The 20,644-nt window shown below is 43.8% G+C and overlaps 1 protein-coding gene across 4 annotated transcripts in view; it reads right to left on the bottom strand.

The window, feature by feature from the left end:
- The window catches only part of DOCK1 (dedicator of cytokinesis 1), a 487,728-nt gene that overhangs the window by 381,182 nt on the left and 85,902 nt on the right, over positions 1 to 20,644 (bottom strand). For all 4 annotated transcript variants that reach the window (XM_017858668.1, XM_017858667.1, XM_017858670.1 and 1 more), the window contains one exon: positions 13,532 to 13,640. In XM_017858668.1, coding sequence (XP_017714157.1) covers positions 13,532 to 13,640 — 109 coding nt within the window. The remainder of the gene's footprint in view (positions 1 to 13,531; positions 13,641 to 20,644) is intronic.

Genomic DNA, 20,644 nt, shown 5'->3' on the forward strand with positions numbered 1-20,644 from the left:
CCAAGAGGAGGATATCTTCTAAATCCTAAACTCACTCATGCCTAACACTTGGACTCCAAAACTACATGAATCAATTAATTTCCTTCTTTCTAATGTGAACTGGAGTTGGGTTTATGTAATTAGATTACTGGAGCTTTCCAGCAGACTTGAAGTCAAGTAGTGCCAGACCTCTGACTTTGCTCTCCATTAATACTGTGTTGACTATTCTGGGTCTTTTGCTTTTCCACATGAACTTCTGAATCAGTTGGTCAATAGCCACAAAGTAACTTGCTGGGATTTTGATTGGGACTGCAGTGAATCTGTGGATCAAGTTGGGAAGAACTGACATCTTAATGTTGAGTCACCTATGAACACGGAATATCTTTCCTTTGATTTAGATCTTATTTGAGGTTTATGCAATTTGCAATCAAAATAGGCCTCAACGCTGCAAACTTAAAACATAAAAAGGATCTACAAACACCTACAGCGAATGCATTTATAAATGCCACATCGTAAGTGAGGTGCAGATGAGCCTTTGCAGACCTAGTATCTTCAGTTCGCTTGAGAAGACCTTGTTTAGACTGGTCTGTTCTAAACGCTGATATCTCTGGGAAGGACTCCTAGGGACAGATGCATTTGAAGAAGCCAGGCGAGCCAGTAGATGTGGGATATAAATGTTTCCATCAATGAGTCAGCTATTAAGACGCACAGACTTGCATGATTATGTATTCTGCCCGTCCCTTTAGAAAGCATTTTCATCATTTTTAACAACCACCATGGCAGTGCTGGGAGGATCCTAAGAGATAACACACATCAAAGGTTTTGGTGCCTGAGAGAGTACTGCACAAACAGAAGGGATTAGGATTACTTCATGCTCCACAACCCATCTGGACAAAAGTGGCAGTATAGTTCCCTCCAAACCACACGAGAGTCTAGGTTTGGCATTTTCCTCTGCTGTATTACATATCCAAGCACCTAATGGTGACCACCTTTGTATCTGCACAACCACCAATGGCCAACCAGCCAACAGCCCCTGACTATTAAGTGAATACTAGACAAGAGGCGGAGGCAGGACACTCTCCACAAACTAAAGGAAAATGGAAACCCTGTCCTAAAAACCAGGAATGTCATTGGAAATGACAGGTGGATTCAAAGGAAAAGGAGAATCAAAATGTGCAGCAAGAAGTGAGTACCTATCGGCACCGTGCGACTGGCAGGTACAGCTCTACCACAACGGAGCGAGGCAGGAACTGACTGGCCCAGCAGTTTCCAGAAGGAGATGGTTTTCAAACAGGGTCTCGGGTGCAGAAGCCCACCCTTGGCGTTTACACATTCTATAGGCTTGATGGCTTTTTTCACAGTGTCCCACAGCTGCTTGAGGCAAAGATTTGGGAGAGAATCACAATGCCACCCTTCCTCTTCCTCACTTTCCATAACTGATCCACCACCACCAAGGCTGCAAAAGTGTCCATCCCCTCATTAAAGTCTACCAAGAGCATGGCCCAGTGTTCTCAACCCAGAGCCATCTCCTCACACCTGCTCTATCCCCTACCCCAGGGGACATCTGGCAGTACTTGGAGACATTTCTGGTTATCACCACCAGAGAGTGCTACTGGGATCGGGCCAGCAATGCTGCTAAACATGCTTGGATGCATAAGAAACAGACGATCCAGCTCCAAATGTCAAGAGGGCTGCGGTGGAGAGCATGCTCTACCCCAAGGCACAAATCTGGGTCACAGGACAGCTTTTCACTCTTCCTTCCTCTCTCAATCCCTCTAATTGAAATGGCTGAATCCATCCTTGGAAAAGCCAACTCTGACCTGACCAGCCCTCTCCAGAGGCCTCCTCAGATCGGGCACAGCCCCGCCTACGCCTGGCCCTGCCTCTCCATTCTCTCAGGGTCCCCGGCTTCTCAGGACTCTCCCCGTCCAGCCACAGCTGCTGATCTCATAACTTCTTGAATGCAGCAAACACCTTCCTGTCTGCTGCCTCTGCTCAGTTTCTCCACAACTCACACTTTCTTTAACTCCTTTTTGAAACCTTCTTTAAACTCCTAAACTACTTCCAATGCCCCGATATACCTTGTCACCCTGACCTTTACTTTTTCTGAAAATGACTGATTATAATCCACAATGATAATTTTATGTCTGTCATTTGCTTAAAATCACATATTGCAATTGTGCAACTATATGCATAGGGGATGGTTACTGAGTTCACGCCTGCCTTGCTCACCCCAATGGAACCACCATGAGAATACAGAGCATATCTGTGTGATTGGTGCTGAAACCCCTCAGTACCTAGCACAGTGCCTGGCACACAGGAGAATGAACATATGATTGAAGGAATTTTTAAAATAGATGAATATATAACTCAATGATGAGGTACTAAGCGTAACTCTACTTTGAGACCTGCTCACTTTCAGAGGAACGCTGAATCCTGACCACGATGGAGGAAGGAGAATGGGGCCCACTGGCACCCTGCATGCTGACAGTAGGTAGAATCCAAGACCGAGGGCACAGATATGGGAGGAGCACCTGGCAACAGAGATCTTCGAATAAGGTCAAGGGTGGAAGAAAATAAGTTCAGGTTCCTGAGCACTGAAGCCACCATGGCCAAAGGAGAGATTTTCCACCAGTGAGTGTCATTACAGGGGGACAAGGCAGGAGGGATGGCAAGGAAGTGCCTAGAACTCTGCAATCTCAAATGAAAGCCTTGTCCTCTAACAGGTGGCAATATGAAAGAATCAACATGGAAAAATGGATCATAAAATTAAAGAAAACATAAACACACACTACTTATCAATGAAATAATTTGTTGCAGGCTTAAAATGCTAAAAGCAAAATTGTAGTATTCAACAATAGAAAAATTAATTTGATGAAAAATCATTTGATTACACATCAATTCAGGCACATGTTATGAACTGGCATACAGCCATTACAATTATGAGTACACATTAATAATGGAAAGGTGTTGTGATATAATGATAAAAAATTAGTAAACCAAAAACTACGCAGGTTGTAAGTATAAACATTTTGATGTTCACCCACTAGAACTGGAAGAAAACCAATAGAAATACTTGGTTTGCTGAAGAAGCTTGGTGGAAGAGAGATGACTTGTCATTTCTGCCACTGCTGCTATTTCTGTAAGGTAGCGCTACTGCTGCATTTCTGTAAGGCAGTGTTACTGCTGCATTTCTGTAAGGTAGCGCTACTGCTGCATTTCTGTAAGGTAGTGTTACTGCTGCAATTTCTGTAAGGTAGCGCTACTGCTGCATTTCTGTAAGGTAGCGCTACTGCTGCAATTTCTGTAAGGTAGCGCTACTGCTGCAATTTCTGTAAGGTAGCGCTACTGCTGCATTTCTGTAAGGTAGTGTTACTGCTGCAATTTCTGTAAGGTAGTGTTACTGCTGCAATTTCTGTAAGGTAGTGTTACTGCTGCAATTTCTGTAAGGTAGTGTTACTGCTGCAATTTCTGTAAGGTAGCGCTACTGCTGCAATTTCTGTAAGGTAGCGCTACTGCTGCATTTCTGTAAGGTAGTGTTACTGCTGCAATTTCTGTAAGGTAGTGTTACTGCTGCATTTCTGTAAGGTAGTGTTACTGCTGCATTTCTGTAAGGTAGTGTTACTGCTGCATTTCTGTAAGGTAGCGCTACTGCTGCAATTTCTGTAAGGTAGCGCTACTGCTGCAATTTCTGTAAGGCAGTGTTACTGCTGCAATTTCTGCTACTGCTGCAATGTACCGTGCACAATATAAATGGGGGTGGAGAGGTGGTCGACGAAACAAGTGTATTTATCCAGACCTCCCCGGATTAATTCTTTCCTATGTGAGTGGTATTGCTCCCTCCAGAGAGGGCAGGAAGAATCCTAGGAAGCAACCAAGAAGACTGGAACGCTGCAGCACCTGGTGAGTTCAGATCTCAGCCTACCCAACCCTCTGCAGGGCCACAGACCAGCAAGGGGTGGAATGAAATGGGGAGCATTTGGACCCACAGGTCCTCTAAAGGCAAGCCATAAAATATTTTCTTCACTTTTCCTTGCTCCTCCTTCCACTGAGTCTTTCTTAACATGCCACACTTGCAAGCGTGTCATCATCTGTGTGGAGGGCAAATTGATCAAAGCAAAATAGTCCGGAATGTCAGACAGCTGAGGGCAGGCAGCCCGAATGAAGCCAGCCTTGAAGGCCGCAAGAACTGAGACCAGGTGCCCTGCCCACAAACACTACTGCTCACACAGCAGCTCTCTCTGCAAGGCCAGGCCTGACCACTTCCCACCCCATACACGGCCAGGGACCCACAACCTTAGCATCACCTGGGGGTTGATTAAAATGAAACTTCCTGAGGCCCCTCCCTACAGAGTCAGAATCACATTTAAACAAGAACTCCAGGTGATCATGTGCACACTGGAGTCTAAGAAGTTTCCAGTCCTGCCGCTCCCATGTCAAGCTCACTGTGGGTACCTGGCTAAGGAGCCATTTCCTCTCCAGTCCTCTGTTCACCACTGACCTGACTGCCAGTGGCCTCCGCACTGACGTCCACAATGACTTCTACCATGGGTGAAATTGTGTCCCTCCAAAGGCTACGTTCAGGCCAGGTGCAGTGGATCATGCCTATAATCCCAGCACTTTGGGAGCAGGGAGATCACAAGGTCAAGAGTTTGAGACTAGCCTGGCAAACAGGGTGAAACCCTGTTTCTACTAAAAATACAAAAATTAGCTGGGCGTGGTGGCGGGCACCTATAATCCCAGCTACTTGGGAGGCTGAGGCAGGAAAACAGTTTGAACCCGGGAGGTGGAGGCTGCAGTGAGCTGAGATCACACCATTGCTAACAGTGTAACAGGCTTCTGGGTGACAGGGCAAGACTCCGTCTCAAAAAAAAAAAAAAGGCGACATTCAATTCCTAACCCTTGGGACTTGTGAATGTTTTGGAAACAGTCTTTTTTCAGATACATTCGAGTTGGCCTGAGGCCATGCCACAGTAGAGTGGGCCCGGAATTTAACATGACTGATGTCCTCATAAGAAGAGAAGAGACACAAAGCCAGACACACAGGAAGAGTGCCCGTGAAGACGGAGGCAGAGACTGGAGCGAGGCGTCTGCAAGTCAGGAAATACCAAGGATCACCAGAAACCTAGAGAAAGGCACAGAACACATCATCTCTTGGAGCAGCCAAAAGGAACCTGTCCTGCCGGCACCCTGATTTCAAACTTCTAATCTGCAGGACTCAGAAGAAAAAAACTGCTATTTTAAGCTACCAAGTTTGTAGTATTTTGTTAGAGCAACTTTCAAGCTTGGCCCACTCACCTCCTTAACTCTGGAACCTCCCTCTCTTCTCTATGCTGCAGGAGAACTCTCCAGAAGGCCTGGCCTGTAGCTGATTCTCAGCAAGTGTAGTCATTCCTGTCATGGTTGGCTTCACCTGAGTTGCTAGCCTCAGCTGCCCAATATTCTAATTCAGCAAGTCTGTCTCCACAAGGACAATGTGACCTAGACAGTCCTCATCCGAACCACCGCATCTGTGTCCCCACGAACGACGCGAGACTCTCAGAGTCCTGACTCGTGCCCATGACATCCTCGGATCAATTAACACCATCAATGCACACCCCCCCACTCAAAATCAAGGTGAAAATATTTTATTAGTTGCTCTTAGTAAACCCTTCTGGCTCAAAATGCTCCTCAATTTCTCTAAGCTGTTTGCTGGTCTATGATGGTGCCAACATCTCATTGGCCGCTTTGCTCCAGGCCCTGATCTGTCAGGTCAGAGGGAGTGGAACTCACCGGAGTTCTCACCTCCTTATCTAACGTGGCCAACAATTCTGTACCAAGAAACACAAAGGTCACAGAAGCAGGTGGCTTCTGAGAGAGGAAAGTGGCTCCCGACTCATCCACCATGGCAGCTGCATAGCCCAATGCCAGGAAGCATAGAAGGAAGTGGAAAAGAAACACAGACAGATGGGAGCTCTAGTGGAAACCAAGGTGGGGCAGACACATTTCATACACATGGTCCTGACAAAAGAAGCACAGAGTCATCATCACCCAGGAATCAAGTCTTAATCGCCTTGATCATGACTTTCATAGTACTTTAGAGCGTTTGAAAATCTGGATGCCTCAGAGCAAACCAGATGGAGCACGGCCTTTGCCATAGACAAAGAGGTCAGCCAAGCACTGTTCATGAAAACTGAAAACTAGAAACCAGCTAAGTGCCCTCAAATGGAAAAATGGTTAAGTAAGTTATCATACAGCCATGAGGCAATGTGTAACCTTTGAAAATGTGTGCTTGAAAAATACTGAAGGACACAGGCAGATATATATATAGAAAAATGCAACACTGTAAAAGCATGTGTGTGTGTGTACACATGAGAATTTATACTATACATATGTTACATTTATATGTGTGTATATATAGGTGTGGGTGTATACTTATGTGTGTGCATATATAGCATAATGCTAAATGAGCAAAAAGAGCTCACCATTATAAAAACAAAAATGCTAACAGTGTGATCTCTGGAAGGTAGGGTGATAAATGATTCTTATTTTTCTTAATTAACTTTTTGGCATTTTCTAACCAGATCACATATTACTTTTAAACTGAGGGCAAGGACACAATAAATGGCTGCTTTGTTTAATGCAACTACCAGGACTTGATATCTTTATGAAAATCTGGAACACGCATATAAAGACGAAGGGGCGAAGTCAGGAGCTGCTGTAAGAGAGGAGCCAGACAGGCCCAGAGTTACTCAGTGAAACGTGACTTCCTCACCTGCAAGCAAATCCTGCTTCATCTGATCTTAAATTGTCATCATCCCTAACACATTCAGATCATTTGTTCTGAGGACAATAAAGTTCTATGTGTACAAATTTGTGAGTAGCAGTGTGGATCCCAGATGCTAGCCTGGAAATAAAGAGACAAAAAGCAGCAAAAACTTCTCATAAGGAAGAATTCTGGTAAGATATAAGGCAAGAAAGTACAGTTCATTTCAAGTCAGGAAATTATTTGTAAGGGAATCAAAAAAGGTGCCTCTTGGAGGGCAGAACTAACCCACCAGCTGTATTTACCGAGATTACAGAATAGCTAATTTCAACACAGCCCCTCTGAAGAAGGCCAGATGGAAATGGTGCTATGTGATGCTTAGAATGGAAAGAGACGGGGAAGCCTGCTCCCTGGGGACAGTGCCCCAGAAGGAAGACAAACCCTCTGCATCTGTGTGCCAGCCTCAGCTTGGGGGCCCTCAAATTCAATTAATCTTCACCCCAGGCCAATCCGCATGCCGGTCGGGAAAGCTGCCTGAGCGCCAGGGGGCCTGGGGCTCTACACAACAATGGAAGAAATGCAGAAAGCGAACAATAATCTTTTCATAATAAACGAAGCAGGAGACACAGGGGCAGAGTCCTGAGATGGAGAAAGAGCAGTGTTTTTCCAATGCATGTTTACATCCATTAGTGCTCATGAAATAAATTTAGTGCCTGTCAACCAGCAATTTTTTTTTTTTTAACTGAAATACATTAGTCTAGAATAGACTAAAGGAGACTAGACCAGAAAATGCCAGAATGCATCACAGGGAATTAGTGTACAACTTCTTCATGAGCATTTTCTAGCTTCATATGCACAACACACACGCACAACACACACGTACAATGCGCGCACACACACACACACACACGTGTACCAAGTAAGCATCAATTTCCCACTGTGGATCATGGTCAAAGTTTCCTTCTACAGAAAATTCTGGAATTCTCAGCCCCAGATGGAACAGACTATGCCGAGGTCCTGCATGGGGTAGTCTTTTCCCAGGGTCATCTCAAGGGAAGGTAGTAGTATTTGTGGACTTGAAAAGATGTCAATGCCTGTAAGAACTGACTGCAAAGCCCCAAACGCCCCAATCCGCACTGCAATCCACAAGTGGCCAAGAAACAGCCACCTGCTGCCAACACAGTGGGGCCATCGCCAAGGTCTCCTCCCACAAGCCTTCGTGATCGGCCCTTTCTAACTCTCCTCCCCTCCCCTTCACACTCACCCAATTCTTGTGGCATTTCACCAGAGTTTTTAAGTTGCTTTATGCACATCCACTTAGATGGAAAGCCCCACCAGGGATAATGTTGGCATCTTTCCAGCCCAAAGCATCCAGCCTGTTCTCCACTGATATGGATGGCAGGCATGGGCCCTGTTTGCAAACACCATGGGATAGACAGAGCTTAGCAACACTGTCTCTAGGAGCCAAATGGGGAAAAGAGTGGTTCTGGAATTGGCCAAACAGGGTTTAAACCAGGGTGTTACCCCATCCCAGCTGCGTGGCCTTGGGTAAGTTAATTAAGGTCTCTAGGCCTCAGTGTCTTCATCAGAAAGCAATCAAACTATCTATTTAACAGGGCAGTTGTAAAGACTAAATCAGTTGAGAAACACAAAGCACGGTGAACAGCAGGTGATCAGTAAGTATCAGCTCCAGTTATTCCGGCACTAGGCACTCATGCTATTTCTATCAACCACTGATGGGGGAGCTAACCCTCAGGAGGCTCCCCACACCCAGATGTTTGGTGTTTCCTGGGGAAGGCACTGGCTCTACTTCAGTCACCAAGAGGGAAAAAGGCTTGGAGAGCCAGGTGGGCTGCCTGTGAAGCCGTCTGGAGGTCACACACTGCAATCTGACCCATTCTCCTGGCAGCTGAAGAACAGCACAGTTTTCTGAGAAACGGCAAGTCATCGCCAGATGGGAGTTTCAGGAAAACACCAAAAGAGATGCCGAGGAAAAAAGGGGCAGGTCCAGCACCAGGGTGCGGGAAATGGTTCCAAGACGTTTCTGCCCTAATTTCAGGAAGAAGAACTGGGGACCTACCAAGCCCAGTGGTTCAAGAAACCACCGCCACAGTAGCACAGGGAAGAGAAGACAGCAGAAGGGAATTCCGAGGCTGTCTGGAGACACCGCAGCTGGGGGCTGCAGGGGCACCCGGGAGGAGCAGCAGCCACAATCACTTGGGGCAGAACAGAGAACAGGACTGGAGGGCAGAGGCAATGGGGCCAAGGACCCTCTTGTCAGGTGGGAGAGAGAGATGCCAAGGGCAAAGAAAAATCCAGAAGGCAGGGATTGAATTTCCAGAACATCTGGGCCTAGTGAAGAGGCAGCTCAAGGTGAAGACAGGAGATCTGAGATGGTGAGGAAACAGCAAGGGGTGGAGCGGGTCTCAGGGAGGGGGAGGGTCAGCACTGCGCAGCAGGTGGGCTTCTCCTCTTCAGAGGGAAACAGAAAGAGGTGATGCCGAGAAACCCCAAGGCTTTTCTTTTTTCTTTTCTTTTTTCTTTTCTTTTTTTTTTTTTTTTGAGACTGAGTTTTGCTCTTGTTGCCCAGGCTGGAGTGCAATGGCGTGATCTCGGCTCACCGCAACCTCCACCTCCGACCCCAGGTCTTTTCAGTGCGGCAGTCAGAGCGGCATCATTCACTCAAGGTAGGTGGTGTGCGGCCTGGAGCTCGAGGAGCTGCAGAAAGAGCTGCTAAAGGAAAGTCAATATGGAATTTCAAATGAGGTTTTAGTAGAATGGTGGGGTGCTGGGGAAAACAGGATGCTTCTTTGAAAAATTCAAGCTTAATTACCACGGGAAACAGCAATTCCACTTCTGGAGCACTGGCAGCAGCGTCTTCAAGAGGCACCTGTACACCCAAGTTCCCAGCAGCATGAACCACCACCACCATTAGTGGGAACAGGCCGAGCCTCTATCCAGGGACGAGTGCGCAGGCAAAACGTGGACAAGACACACAGCAACATGACAACCTTAAAAAGGAAGAAGATTCTGACACATGCTACGACCTAGTAGAACCTTGCAGACATTATGCCATGTAAAAGAAGCCAAACACGGCTGGACATAGTGGCTCACGCCTGTAATCCCAGCACTTTGGGAGGCCGAGGTGGGTAGATCACGAGGTCAGGAGATCAAGACCAGCCTGGCCAACGTGGTGAAACCCCTTCTCTACTAAAAATACAAAAAAATTAGCCAGGGATGGTGGTGGGTCCCCGTAATCTCAGCTGCTGGGAGGCAGGAGAATCACTTGAACCGGGAAGGTGGAAGCTGCTGTGAGCCAAGACTGCACCGTTTCACTCCAGCCTGGGCGACTGAGCCAGTCTCCGTCTCAAAAGAAAACAAACAAACAAAAAAAAGCCAGACACAAAAGGACAAATGCAGTATGAGTCCACTTCCATGAGGTTCCCAGAGCCGTTAAATTCTTAGACCCAGAAAGTAGGACAGTGGCTGCCAGGGGCTGAGGGGAGTTGGTGTTTGACAGGGCTGGAGTTTCATTCAGTTTGGAAAGACGAAAAAATTCTAAAGAAGGATGGTGACGATGGTTGCAGAACAATGTGATTGTACTTAATGCCACTGAACGGGACACTTAGAAATGGGGAATTTCATGTTATTTGGCCACGGCAGTATGTTTTCAAAAAGCATTTGGCTGCAGCCCCGAGGCAGAGGGCCATTAACTGAGGGACAGTGAGGCGGCACTGAAACATCTGGGCATGCAGGCGCCTGGAGAGCGGGGGTAAGGAGAGGTGGCCGCTGGGCAGGGGAGTGAAGGGAGGCAGTGTCCACACACTCACCGGAGCTTCCTGGACATTTGACTTAACATAAAAACTTGCCCAAGCATCCTCCATTTGTGTTTTCTCACTTAAATGACCTTGGAAAAATTTTGTCAGTAAATCAGTGAAGACAGTCCTGTTGAAAATTCTAGCTGGAGACCATGCTTACCCTGCAATAAATGACATCTCAAATTCCTCCTGCCCTCCCCCTTCACTGACTCGTCAAATCCCGTGGCTCACTCAAATCTGCAAAGTGGATACCAGTGGCGGGTTTGGTACCAAGAAGGGGATGGGGCCCTTCTCTACTAAAAATTCAAAAAAATTAGCCGGGCATGGTGGTGGGTGCCTGTAATCCCAGCTACTGGGAGGATGAGGCAGGAGAATCACTTGAACCGGGAAGGCACCAACCGTTTGGTACCAACATGGGCCACGCTTGGGGAAACAATGTTTAACCTTTAAATGTCACAGTCTGAAAATACACTTTGTTTATGTAAGATGGTTCACAAGGTTATTTCCTTCCATTTAGACACAGCAAAACTGAAAGAGTTAAAACAACACAAAAGCCAGGCTCCCACGATGGGAATCTTTAAATTTCCAACGTCATCGAGAAAGCACCTATTGTGAAATAATATGATACCAAATTAGCAGAAGGGAGGCGACATGTCTAATAAAATGCATCTGTCTTGCAGATGTAAGGTTTGCATCGGTGCACACACGTCACTCAATTTGCTTGTGTCTTATAATAAAACACCCACTGAAGCAAGGTCTTCCCAGTCCCTAGTCACTAAGTAATCTGACTTCAAGGGAGGGAGGCAGACACAAATCAAGCCCAATCAAATTTAATAATGTAAGAATATATTTAGCAATCTAAAATTACTGCTGGGCTCAAAACTTCCTGTAATTTTTATCTATTCTTACACTACGCACGTCTGTTTTTCTAAAATGCCACTGAATTCAGTAGTAAATGTACCATACACATTGCTAATTTTAACCTTGGGACAATAAGACAGCTTTGGGCAATATCAAGTTGCCAAAATAACCTAAAATTTTAATGTATGCACCACATATATTTCTTTCTGTATAAATCACCAATTTTTATAGTAAATTCATGTAAAAAAAAAAACAAGAGATCATAGTAAAAAGTCCAAATGGCTCCACCGAACAGCTGCACCACCTCTGAGATGAAAGGTAGGCTCCGACTCGATTCATGTCTGCTTATGCTGGTTTCCTTGGTCACAGCAACCATAAGCCACGTCTCAGCACACATACATCTTTGTTCCAGGGCATACGGCAAAGCTTTAAGGCTGGGAAACGACTTGACCAAAATACTTTTAAGACACTAGCTGTAAGAATGCCTTCTAAAATTATACATTAAACGAACATTAAAAGAGGAAGAACAGAAGTGTCTACCACGATCAGTCAAGTGAAAGATGTAAGTTAATCATTTGGAAGATTCTTGTTCTTTGAAGGAATTAGGGCAGGCAGCAAATTGCAAGTTGCACAGCTCTTTCTGCAATAAGTCAGCCCAGTGAAAACTGCCATCACTGGAATAACCTAGAGTGTGGGGGTCCTGCAGCTGCTCCATGGGCCTCCCAGGCACTTCCACACCAGTGAGCATCCTAAAGAACACTCAGGCCTCATGAGGGGAAGGCATCTTTCTTCCAAAGGACAACACGGTGAGATCAGGGCATCAAAAGAGGGAAGAAGAACAGAAGAACGGGGCACTGGAAGGCTCGCTCTTGTGCACAGGCAAAGATCCGCTGAAGCATGAGGATTCACCACCATTTCCGGGGCATGGACACCCTGAGAAATTAGGTGTAAAACATGATTCCCATCAATTCCCCCAAATTTAAATAAAGTAAATTCAGGATCGCTCTTACCAAAGAGCAGAGAGAGAAGCAATGAAAATATTTAAAAGCACCTGGGGAGGAGGAAGAAAGGATTTCACTGCACATGGAGCGTGATTATGTTCACTACAAAACAGGCTCCGGGGCCTTTCCCTCTAGTTCAGGCTTGGTAGGGCCCACAGCCCCTTCACTCAGCCACAGGCGAAGCCCTTCATCTACAAGTGCACTTTGATAAAAAGCTACAGCTAGATAAGCAGAATAAAGTCCAGTGTTCTCTAGCAATGTAGAGTGAAGAAGGTCAACAATAATTTAGTGTATATGTTCAAAAAGCTAGTAGAAAGGATTCTGAGTGTTCACAGCACAAAGAAATGAAAAACGTTCAAGGTGATGCTATGCTAATTGCCCTAATTTGATCACACCATATACCTGTATTGAAATATCACCATGTATCCCATAAACGTGTAAAATTATTTTGTCAACTACAAATAAAAGAAAAAAAAAGGCCGTGCACAGTGGCTCACGTCTGTAATCCCAGCACTTTGGGAGACCGAGGCAGGTGGATCACCTGAGGTCAGGAGTTGGAGACCAGCCTGAGCAATATGGTGAAACCTTGTCTCTACTAAAAATAAAAAAAAATCAGCTGTGCATGGTGGTACGTGCCTGTACTCCCAGCAATTTGGGAGGCTGAGACAGAAGAATTGTTTGAACCTGGGAGGTGGAAGTTGGAGTGAGCCAAGATCACGCCACTGCACTCCAGCCTCGGCAACAGAGTGGGGCTCCATCTCAAAACAAAAAACAAACAAAGAAAGACAGAAAGACAAGAAAGAAAGACAGAAAGGAAGGAAGGGAGGAAGGGAGGAAGGGAGGAAGGGAGGAAGGGAGGAAGGGAGGAAGGGAGGAAGAGAGAAAGGAAAGAAAGAAAAGAAAAGAAAGAAGGAAGGAAGGAAGGAAGGAAGGAAGGAAGGAAGGAAGGAAGGAAGGAAGGAAGGAAGGAAGGAGCACAGCTCTTAAAATCAAATTGAGATCTCTGATATTAACAACTATAGTATTTGGGGCAAGTTTATTAACTGTAATCAAAATACCTACCTCCAAAAATGACAATGAAAGAAGAAAAGAAAGAGAAGTCTGCCTTGGCAGTGGCTGGCACTCACCTTCACCCGGACGGTCTGGTCTGACATGCTGCTCATCATGTCATTGATGGACCTGAAGAGCTGCAGCAAAGATTCCACAAAGTCGGCCTCTCCCTTGTTTTCATACAGTCTGCAAAGAAACACACAAACTGTGGGGGCCTGGCAGAAACACCTCAATATTTTTTGAATCCCTGTCTATAGCCATGAAGGGAATCACTTGGGTGACAAGTTAGAATGAGAGACCACATCCTCAACATTCATGAAGCAAGGAAGGTGACTAGGCAGCGAGACTCATGCAGACCACTCAGCCAAGGTGGCGTGCCTCCACATACAGAGGCTGACTCTTAATGCTACCACTCACTGCCTTTTCATTGTAACATACTACATCTTATAAATCTGAAAACCACAGAAAATATACAGAAAGGGAGGGAGGAAAGGGCCGAGGAAGAGAAGGAGGGAAAGAGGATGGGGAAATTCAGCTTTATTTCTACCCCACAAAATTAACACTATTAAGATGCTGTTGAGTTTTCTACCAGTGTTTTATTTTATTTATTTATTTTTGTGGCAAAGTCTTGCTCTTGTCACCCAGGCTGGAGTGCGATGGCACAATCTCGGCTCACTGCAATCTTTGCCTCCTGGGTTCAAGCAATTCTCCTGCCTCAACCTCCCAAGTAGGTGGGATTAGAGGTGCCCGCCACCATGCCCAGCTAACTTTTGTATTTTAGTAGGGACAAAGTTTCACCATGTTGGCCAGGCTGGTCTTGAACTCCTGCCCTCAGGTGACCCACTCGCCTCGGTCTCCCAAAGTGCTGGGATTACAGGTGTGAACTCGCCTTGGTCTCCCAAAGTGCTGGGATTACAGTTGTGAGCCGCCAGGCGGCCACTACCAGGGTTTTTAAACCCATTATGTCACAAATCGAAAATCAACACCACACTCAATTTACCAGGATCTTCTAATCCTTTAAAACGATATTCAAGAGTTGCTTTACTTTTTATTTCAGAGGAACAGTGCTATACAAATGTATTCATTTCAACATCAGTGGTAACTGAAAAGTATTCAAGAGGTGGGACATATTCAATAAATAGGTAATAAGGAAGTTGTGCATTGGTTACATGTATGCTAATATATGTTACTAATTGAAAATAAGTCTCATCTGTAAATTATTTATTAGCAGTTACTTCGAGTTGTTGCGTTACTAAAAAGCAACACATTTGCATTTTAAAATACTGTGACTCAGATGTTTTAATACAGAGTTTATTAATACTAGTTTGCTGCCTAATTAAAAATATACGATACCTGAAAACTTGTGTACAATGGAAAGTTTTGTAAACTAAGTGATAAGTAATTACCCTAGAGATAGTCTGATATTTAAATGGATTCCACTGTAAAGCAATAAATTCTGTGTAAAATGGGAAATGGCAACCTAGTGGATCTGTTTTGTAAATAAGGGTTTTCAAATGGCATTTGCGTAAGAGATGTACCAAACAATTAAAATGATGTGAGTCATGAACTTCTGCTTGCCGGTGACATGGAGAACACCTGGTAGACCAGTGCAACCCTCGGGGAGGCATCAAGCTGCAATCATGTTTCCCCTCAGGACATCTGTAATTCCTAGAACTGTATGGGGTAGAAGACTAAAAACCAAAATGAAAACCTCTGTTAAGCGAACTGGAATTGGTATCAGTCATCAGAGAGAATGACGAGAGTTTGGAAAAAGCCAGGGAGAGAGTCCCCAGGTAACAGAGCTGACTCTCACATGAAAGGGTCCTAGAAAGCCAGAGGCATAGTACATGGAGACAGAGGCATACTAAGGGTACAATGCAGCCTTGAAACTAAGCAGTCTCTGATTAAAATAAGATGGTCAGCCCCACTTTGTCTAGAAGAAGGCAGGATGAATTATCTCTGGAAGAAGATCACATCATCTGAAGTTTCTACAGTTTTACATACAAAAGGTCTTGACTTCAAACAAAAATTATTAACCTTAGCAGAAAACCAGACCACAGTCCAAGTGAAAGAGGAAAAAGAGAGCAGAAACAGTCCCGCAGATAATCTAGATATTACGGTTTCCTAGAACATCAAAACAACTATAATCATCGTATTTGAGAACAGGGAAAATAAGATAAAAATATGACAAAGAGAAGGTAAGAGAAAACTTTTAGTAGAGAAATGAATCTATTTAAAAGTAATCAAATGGAAATTCTAAAACTACAAAATATAATCTCTAAGATTAAAAATTTATTATATGGATTAACAAAATAGAGAGTAGACACAGCAAGAGACAGAATTAGTAAAATGGAAGACAATCCACAGAAAATAACTGAACAGAAGCACCGAGGAAGAGAATACAGAAAAGAGGGCTAGAGATGTGCAGGCATATGGAGGAGATCTCACATACATGTAATTCAAGTGCCAAGAGAAAAGGAGGAAGATAACAGGACAAAAGTAACATTAGAACAGACAATGGCCACCAATCTTCCAAAACTGATCAAAGATATCAATCAAAAAATTCAAAAATGCAATGCAGGATAAATTAAAAGCAAAAACAATCCTATGCAACCCATAGTAAGACTGTCAATAACCACAGAAAAGGAGACAAACTAAAAGCAGCAAGAAAGAAAACGATACCATTTAAATTCAAAGATGTATCCGTAAGTCTGAAAGCTAATGACTTACTATAAATGAAGAAAATCAAAACAGAATAGAATAACATGTGGAAGAAGAAAATAGCTTCCAATCTAGAATGCTATAGTGAGTGAAAATATCTTTCAAACACAAAGATGAAATAAATCATTTTCATACCAACAGAGCCCCATAGCTGGGCAATACTAAAAGAAATAATACAAGGGAGTTACAGAAAGAAAAGGATCCCAAAGGAAAAGCGAAATTGAAGGATGAAAAACGATTACAAACATAAAACACATCAAATGAATACTAACTGTATAAAATAACAGTAATGTCTTACGAAATATAAAATATGTAGAATTGAAATACAGTAATAATATAAACAGAAGAGAAGACAATGGCAATTCTAGTGTGCTATTTTTCTGGCCATATCTAGCATCATCAGTGGATTGGTAAGAGTAATCATTTGAAATACTCTAAAACAAGTCCAACATGCATGTTACCATCTCTAGGATAATTGTTAAAAATAATAGTAAAAGAATATTCAAATAATATGTTAAGAAATCAGAAAATGGGATGATTTAAAAAAGTGTAACTGGTATAAAAGAAGGCAAAAAAGGAGTAAAAGGGGAAAATAACACAGATGGGGAAGGGAAAATTAATGTAAAAATAATATATATAAATCTAATATATTACTTAATTATACTACATATCAATGGATGAAATGCTCCATTAAGAAGACTGTCAGACTGGATTAAAGAAAATACAACTATATGTTGCTAATAAGCAGCATATCATAAGTATAAAGACACAGAAAGCACCAAAATAAAAGAATGGAAATAGGTATTCCATGCAAACACTAGCCAAAAGATTAAGAGAAACTTTTCATATTGATTAAAGAATAAATCCACAAGAAAGACATCACAATTTTAAATCTGTATGCCCCCAATAACACAGCTTCAAAATCTATAAAGCATGATTAATGCATCTTTAATATTTTAAAATTCTACAGAACCTCTCACGAATAAAATGTAGAACAGTTTATCTTATACCAACCAACATGTTTAGAACATAGCATTTTGCAGTGATCCTTTTGAAGCATCTTTCTGTAACAAAAGATCACTGTGAAAGTCTCTAGAATCTTCCCTTTTCATTTTCCCAGATAAACCAGGGAGAGCCACTTTTTTGATCTACCCTAAGGTGGATAAAAAACTGAGAAAAAACAACTCAGAAACATATCAATAAACAGATGAATAAGATCTGCTCATTCCTTGCTCTACTTAAATAAGTATTCATTAACAAGGAATGACAGGATCTTTGTCTATTAACTACATTCTATTTTGTGACCCAGGGAATGAGAGCAAAAAGGTCTGTACAACTTATTCATGATCAATAACTAATTATTTATAAAGCTAACACCAGATGACAGGCAAAAACTCTACAAAGTGCAGGAAACCCAGAAGAGGAGGCAGGCAATAACTAGATTTAGTAATTTGATTCTGAAGGTCTGATGCAGGATATCTGTTTTCTGGCTTTCTAGTTAATGCGATCCGCCCACACAGAAAACACAGACAAACAAACACCAGTGGAGAAGTGGCCCCGGCTGTCTGGAATCTTTCAGTGGGTTCCCCAGGAATCAAATGTCTTTGGGCCATAGCTTTTAAACTGTTGTTCTCAATTCAAAACCAAATGAGCTTTCCAAACAAAACAAAAAATATGAGACTGCATAGCAAGAAAGATAGTAAGTTAACCATATAAGCTTCAGTATCTTCATCTCCAAAGTTTCACCTCTTTGTTCTTTGGAAGAATAATTACGGTCAATTATCCTGGAATTTAACAAAGCTACTGCATTATGGGAAAACACAGCAGACCATTTTGAAAGCAAAAGAAAAATAAGATCTCAAAAGTTTATCCCAACTGCAAAAAGGAAAACACATTCATGAATTCCAGCTGTGAGCACAATTGTTTTTCTCTCAAGGTAATAATACACATGCTGGAGGTAGGAAGATGAGAGTCCTCGTTTGTTTTCCTCCCCACCTCTGACAGCACCACACAGGAGACACGCTTGGAGATTGTCACGGATCAAACATCCTAGACATCTGCGTGGGACGTGGGGCTCTTTTTCCTTTAAGTAGCCTATACAGGCTAGGAAAACGATTTCATCTACAATTCAGACCTGTGATAGCACAGATGAAGTAACAACTGACATGCTGTGGTGGGATGATGGGGAGCTGGGGTGAGGAGGACAGAAGGGGAGGGATTACTAGAAGACTTCTGCCTTACCATCCAATATTCTAAGGGCACGAGTTTTGTCCTCTCCTAAAATCTATGAAATATCTTCTCAGCCATTTCAGAATACAGATTTAAATTTAAGTATCTGTTGTCTCTGCACAATGCAGCTAGGTGCTCTACGTCTCAAAGAACGTTATGTCCTTCTCTCCCCTCCGGAATCAGGGTAGGCAGCCAGGACCCACATTAAGGAAACGTTCAGAGAAAAACTAATAAGTCAAACTATGAACGTCTGGGGTACACTTGGGGCTCAAATGCTCATTACGTATTCATGGAAGGAAGGAAGGGACAAAGGAGAGAAAAAAGGAGGGACAGAGAGAGGAAAGAACAAGAAAAGGAGAGCAGGAAGAAGCTAGGGAAGAAGGGAGGAAAAGGGAGGCAGAGAAGGAACACGAGTATCAACATCCCCAGGATCAGTGGGGTACAGGGGCTCACGCCTGGAATCCCAGCACTCTGGGAGGCCACAGCAGGAGGATCGCTTCAGGCCGGGAGTTTGAGACCAGCCTGTGCACACAGTGAGACCACGTCCTACAAAAAATTAGCCAGGTGTGCTGGCACCTGCCTGTAGTCCTGATTACTTGGGAGACTAAGGCAGGAGGATGGCTTGAGCCCAGGGGTTTGAGGCTGCAGTGACCTATGACTGCATCACAGTACTCCACCCTGAGTGACAGGGGGAGGTCCTGTCTCAAATCACCATCATCATCATGACCAGGAGCAGTAGCAGCATCGTCAGGGTCTCCAGAATCACTGCAGTACTTGGTCAGCTCAAGTCAGGAATGCCCAGACAATGGCTTCAGAGGCTTAGGGCACCTCACTGAGTTGTAACAATTGCTACGACTTGTCTTGTGACCACTTTGTGTCCTCGACAGTCTCAACTCTTCTAACAAACAAGTTACCCCAGCAAAGAAACTCCGTTTGTGGACCATGCCTGGCTCCTGCTGGGTCCATACCAGGACAAAGGCAGGCAGAGGGATCACGGTCTGTGCCATGCTGCTGAGCACCAGAATGCAGGCATTCAGAGGACTTTAGCACTGAACACTTCCTGTCCCAAACACAAGGGGCAGCTGAGTACTTCAGTCAGTTTCTATGCAGCCCAGTAGGACTAAACCATGCCAGTGGATCACTTAGGGCCTAAAGAGATACTTAAAGCCAAAGAGATACTATTGACAGAAGTCTCAGAGATTGACTCCCAAACTAATGGAGAAGAAAGGCTCTGCAAAGCCTAGTTAAGTAAGATTTAGTAACCCAGAATGAGTTAGGGAAGCTCTCAGAGAATAGACCTTCTGGGTTGAAGGTATGAAGAAGAGAATGTTAACTGCCCATCCATTATCTATTTCTCCCTAACTCCTTTACTAAAATCACTCTGGTTTTGTAGAAAGCATCAATCAGTCCATCTAAAAATCATTTCCAGCTTCCTTGCGGGTAGGGTGGTCATGTGACATGGTTCTGGCCAATAAGATGAAAGCACAACATACTTTCTAGGGATGGGGGAAGCTCTTTCGAAGGAGAATAGTTGGCACACCTGTCTCCCCTGTGCCTTCCCCTCTCCTCCACCTGGAACGCAGAGCTGATGCTGGGACGGACAGGAGCCATCTTAGGATTAGGAGATAAAGAGACCCCACTAAGGATGGTGGGGCAGAGAGATCAAAGGAGCCAAGGACATCAGGACACTGAGTCCTCGTGCAAGTGCATGAACTCGGAACACTTCCTCCAGGCTGCACGTTATGTGACTAAAAAAAAAAAGTGAACCTCATATGGTTAAGTCACATAAATGAGGTTTTTCTATTACATGCAGCCAATCATATTCCTAAGCACTATTAGACATCAAACCAAAAAAAATTATGGACCATGAATCTAAGATTTTGTGCCATTTGTAGTTTGAAATTGAAGGAGATTAAAGAAAGAGGCAGAGAAATAATTTGCTACTGGTCAACCTGGGTAACTCAATCTTTTCTAAAGCAGCATTACAGCATTTATTGCGATAGTAGAAACACCATGATTATCAATGCACGATCGTTTGAATTACAAACCTCTGAATGAAAGGGAAAGTCAGCAGTGTTATCTGGTGAGAATATGCAGATCATCAAACGCCTGAGTCAATGTCATACTGATCACAAACTGCATAAGATTAACATTTTTCAAACAAAACACGACAAAATCTGTAACATCTTCTTTCAAGTTCATCCTCCCATCCTAGTACTGATTTGGGTTTAGTGTCATCA

This window comes from Rhinopithecus bieti, unplaced genomic scaffold, assembly GCF_001698545.2.
Source record: "Rhinopithecus bieti isolate Rb0 unplaced genomic scaffold, ASM169854v2 scaffold_42745, whole genome shotgun sequence".
Taxonomy (NCBI): domain Eukaryota; kingdom Metazoa; phylum Chordata; class Mammalia; order Primates; family Cercopithecidae; genus Rhinopithecus; species Rhinopithecus bieti.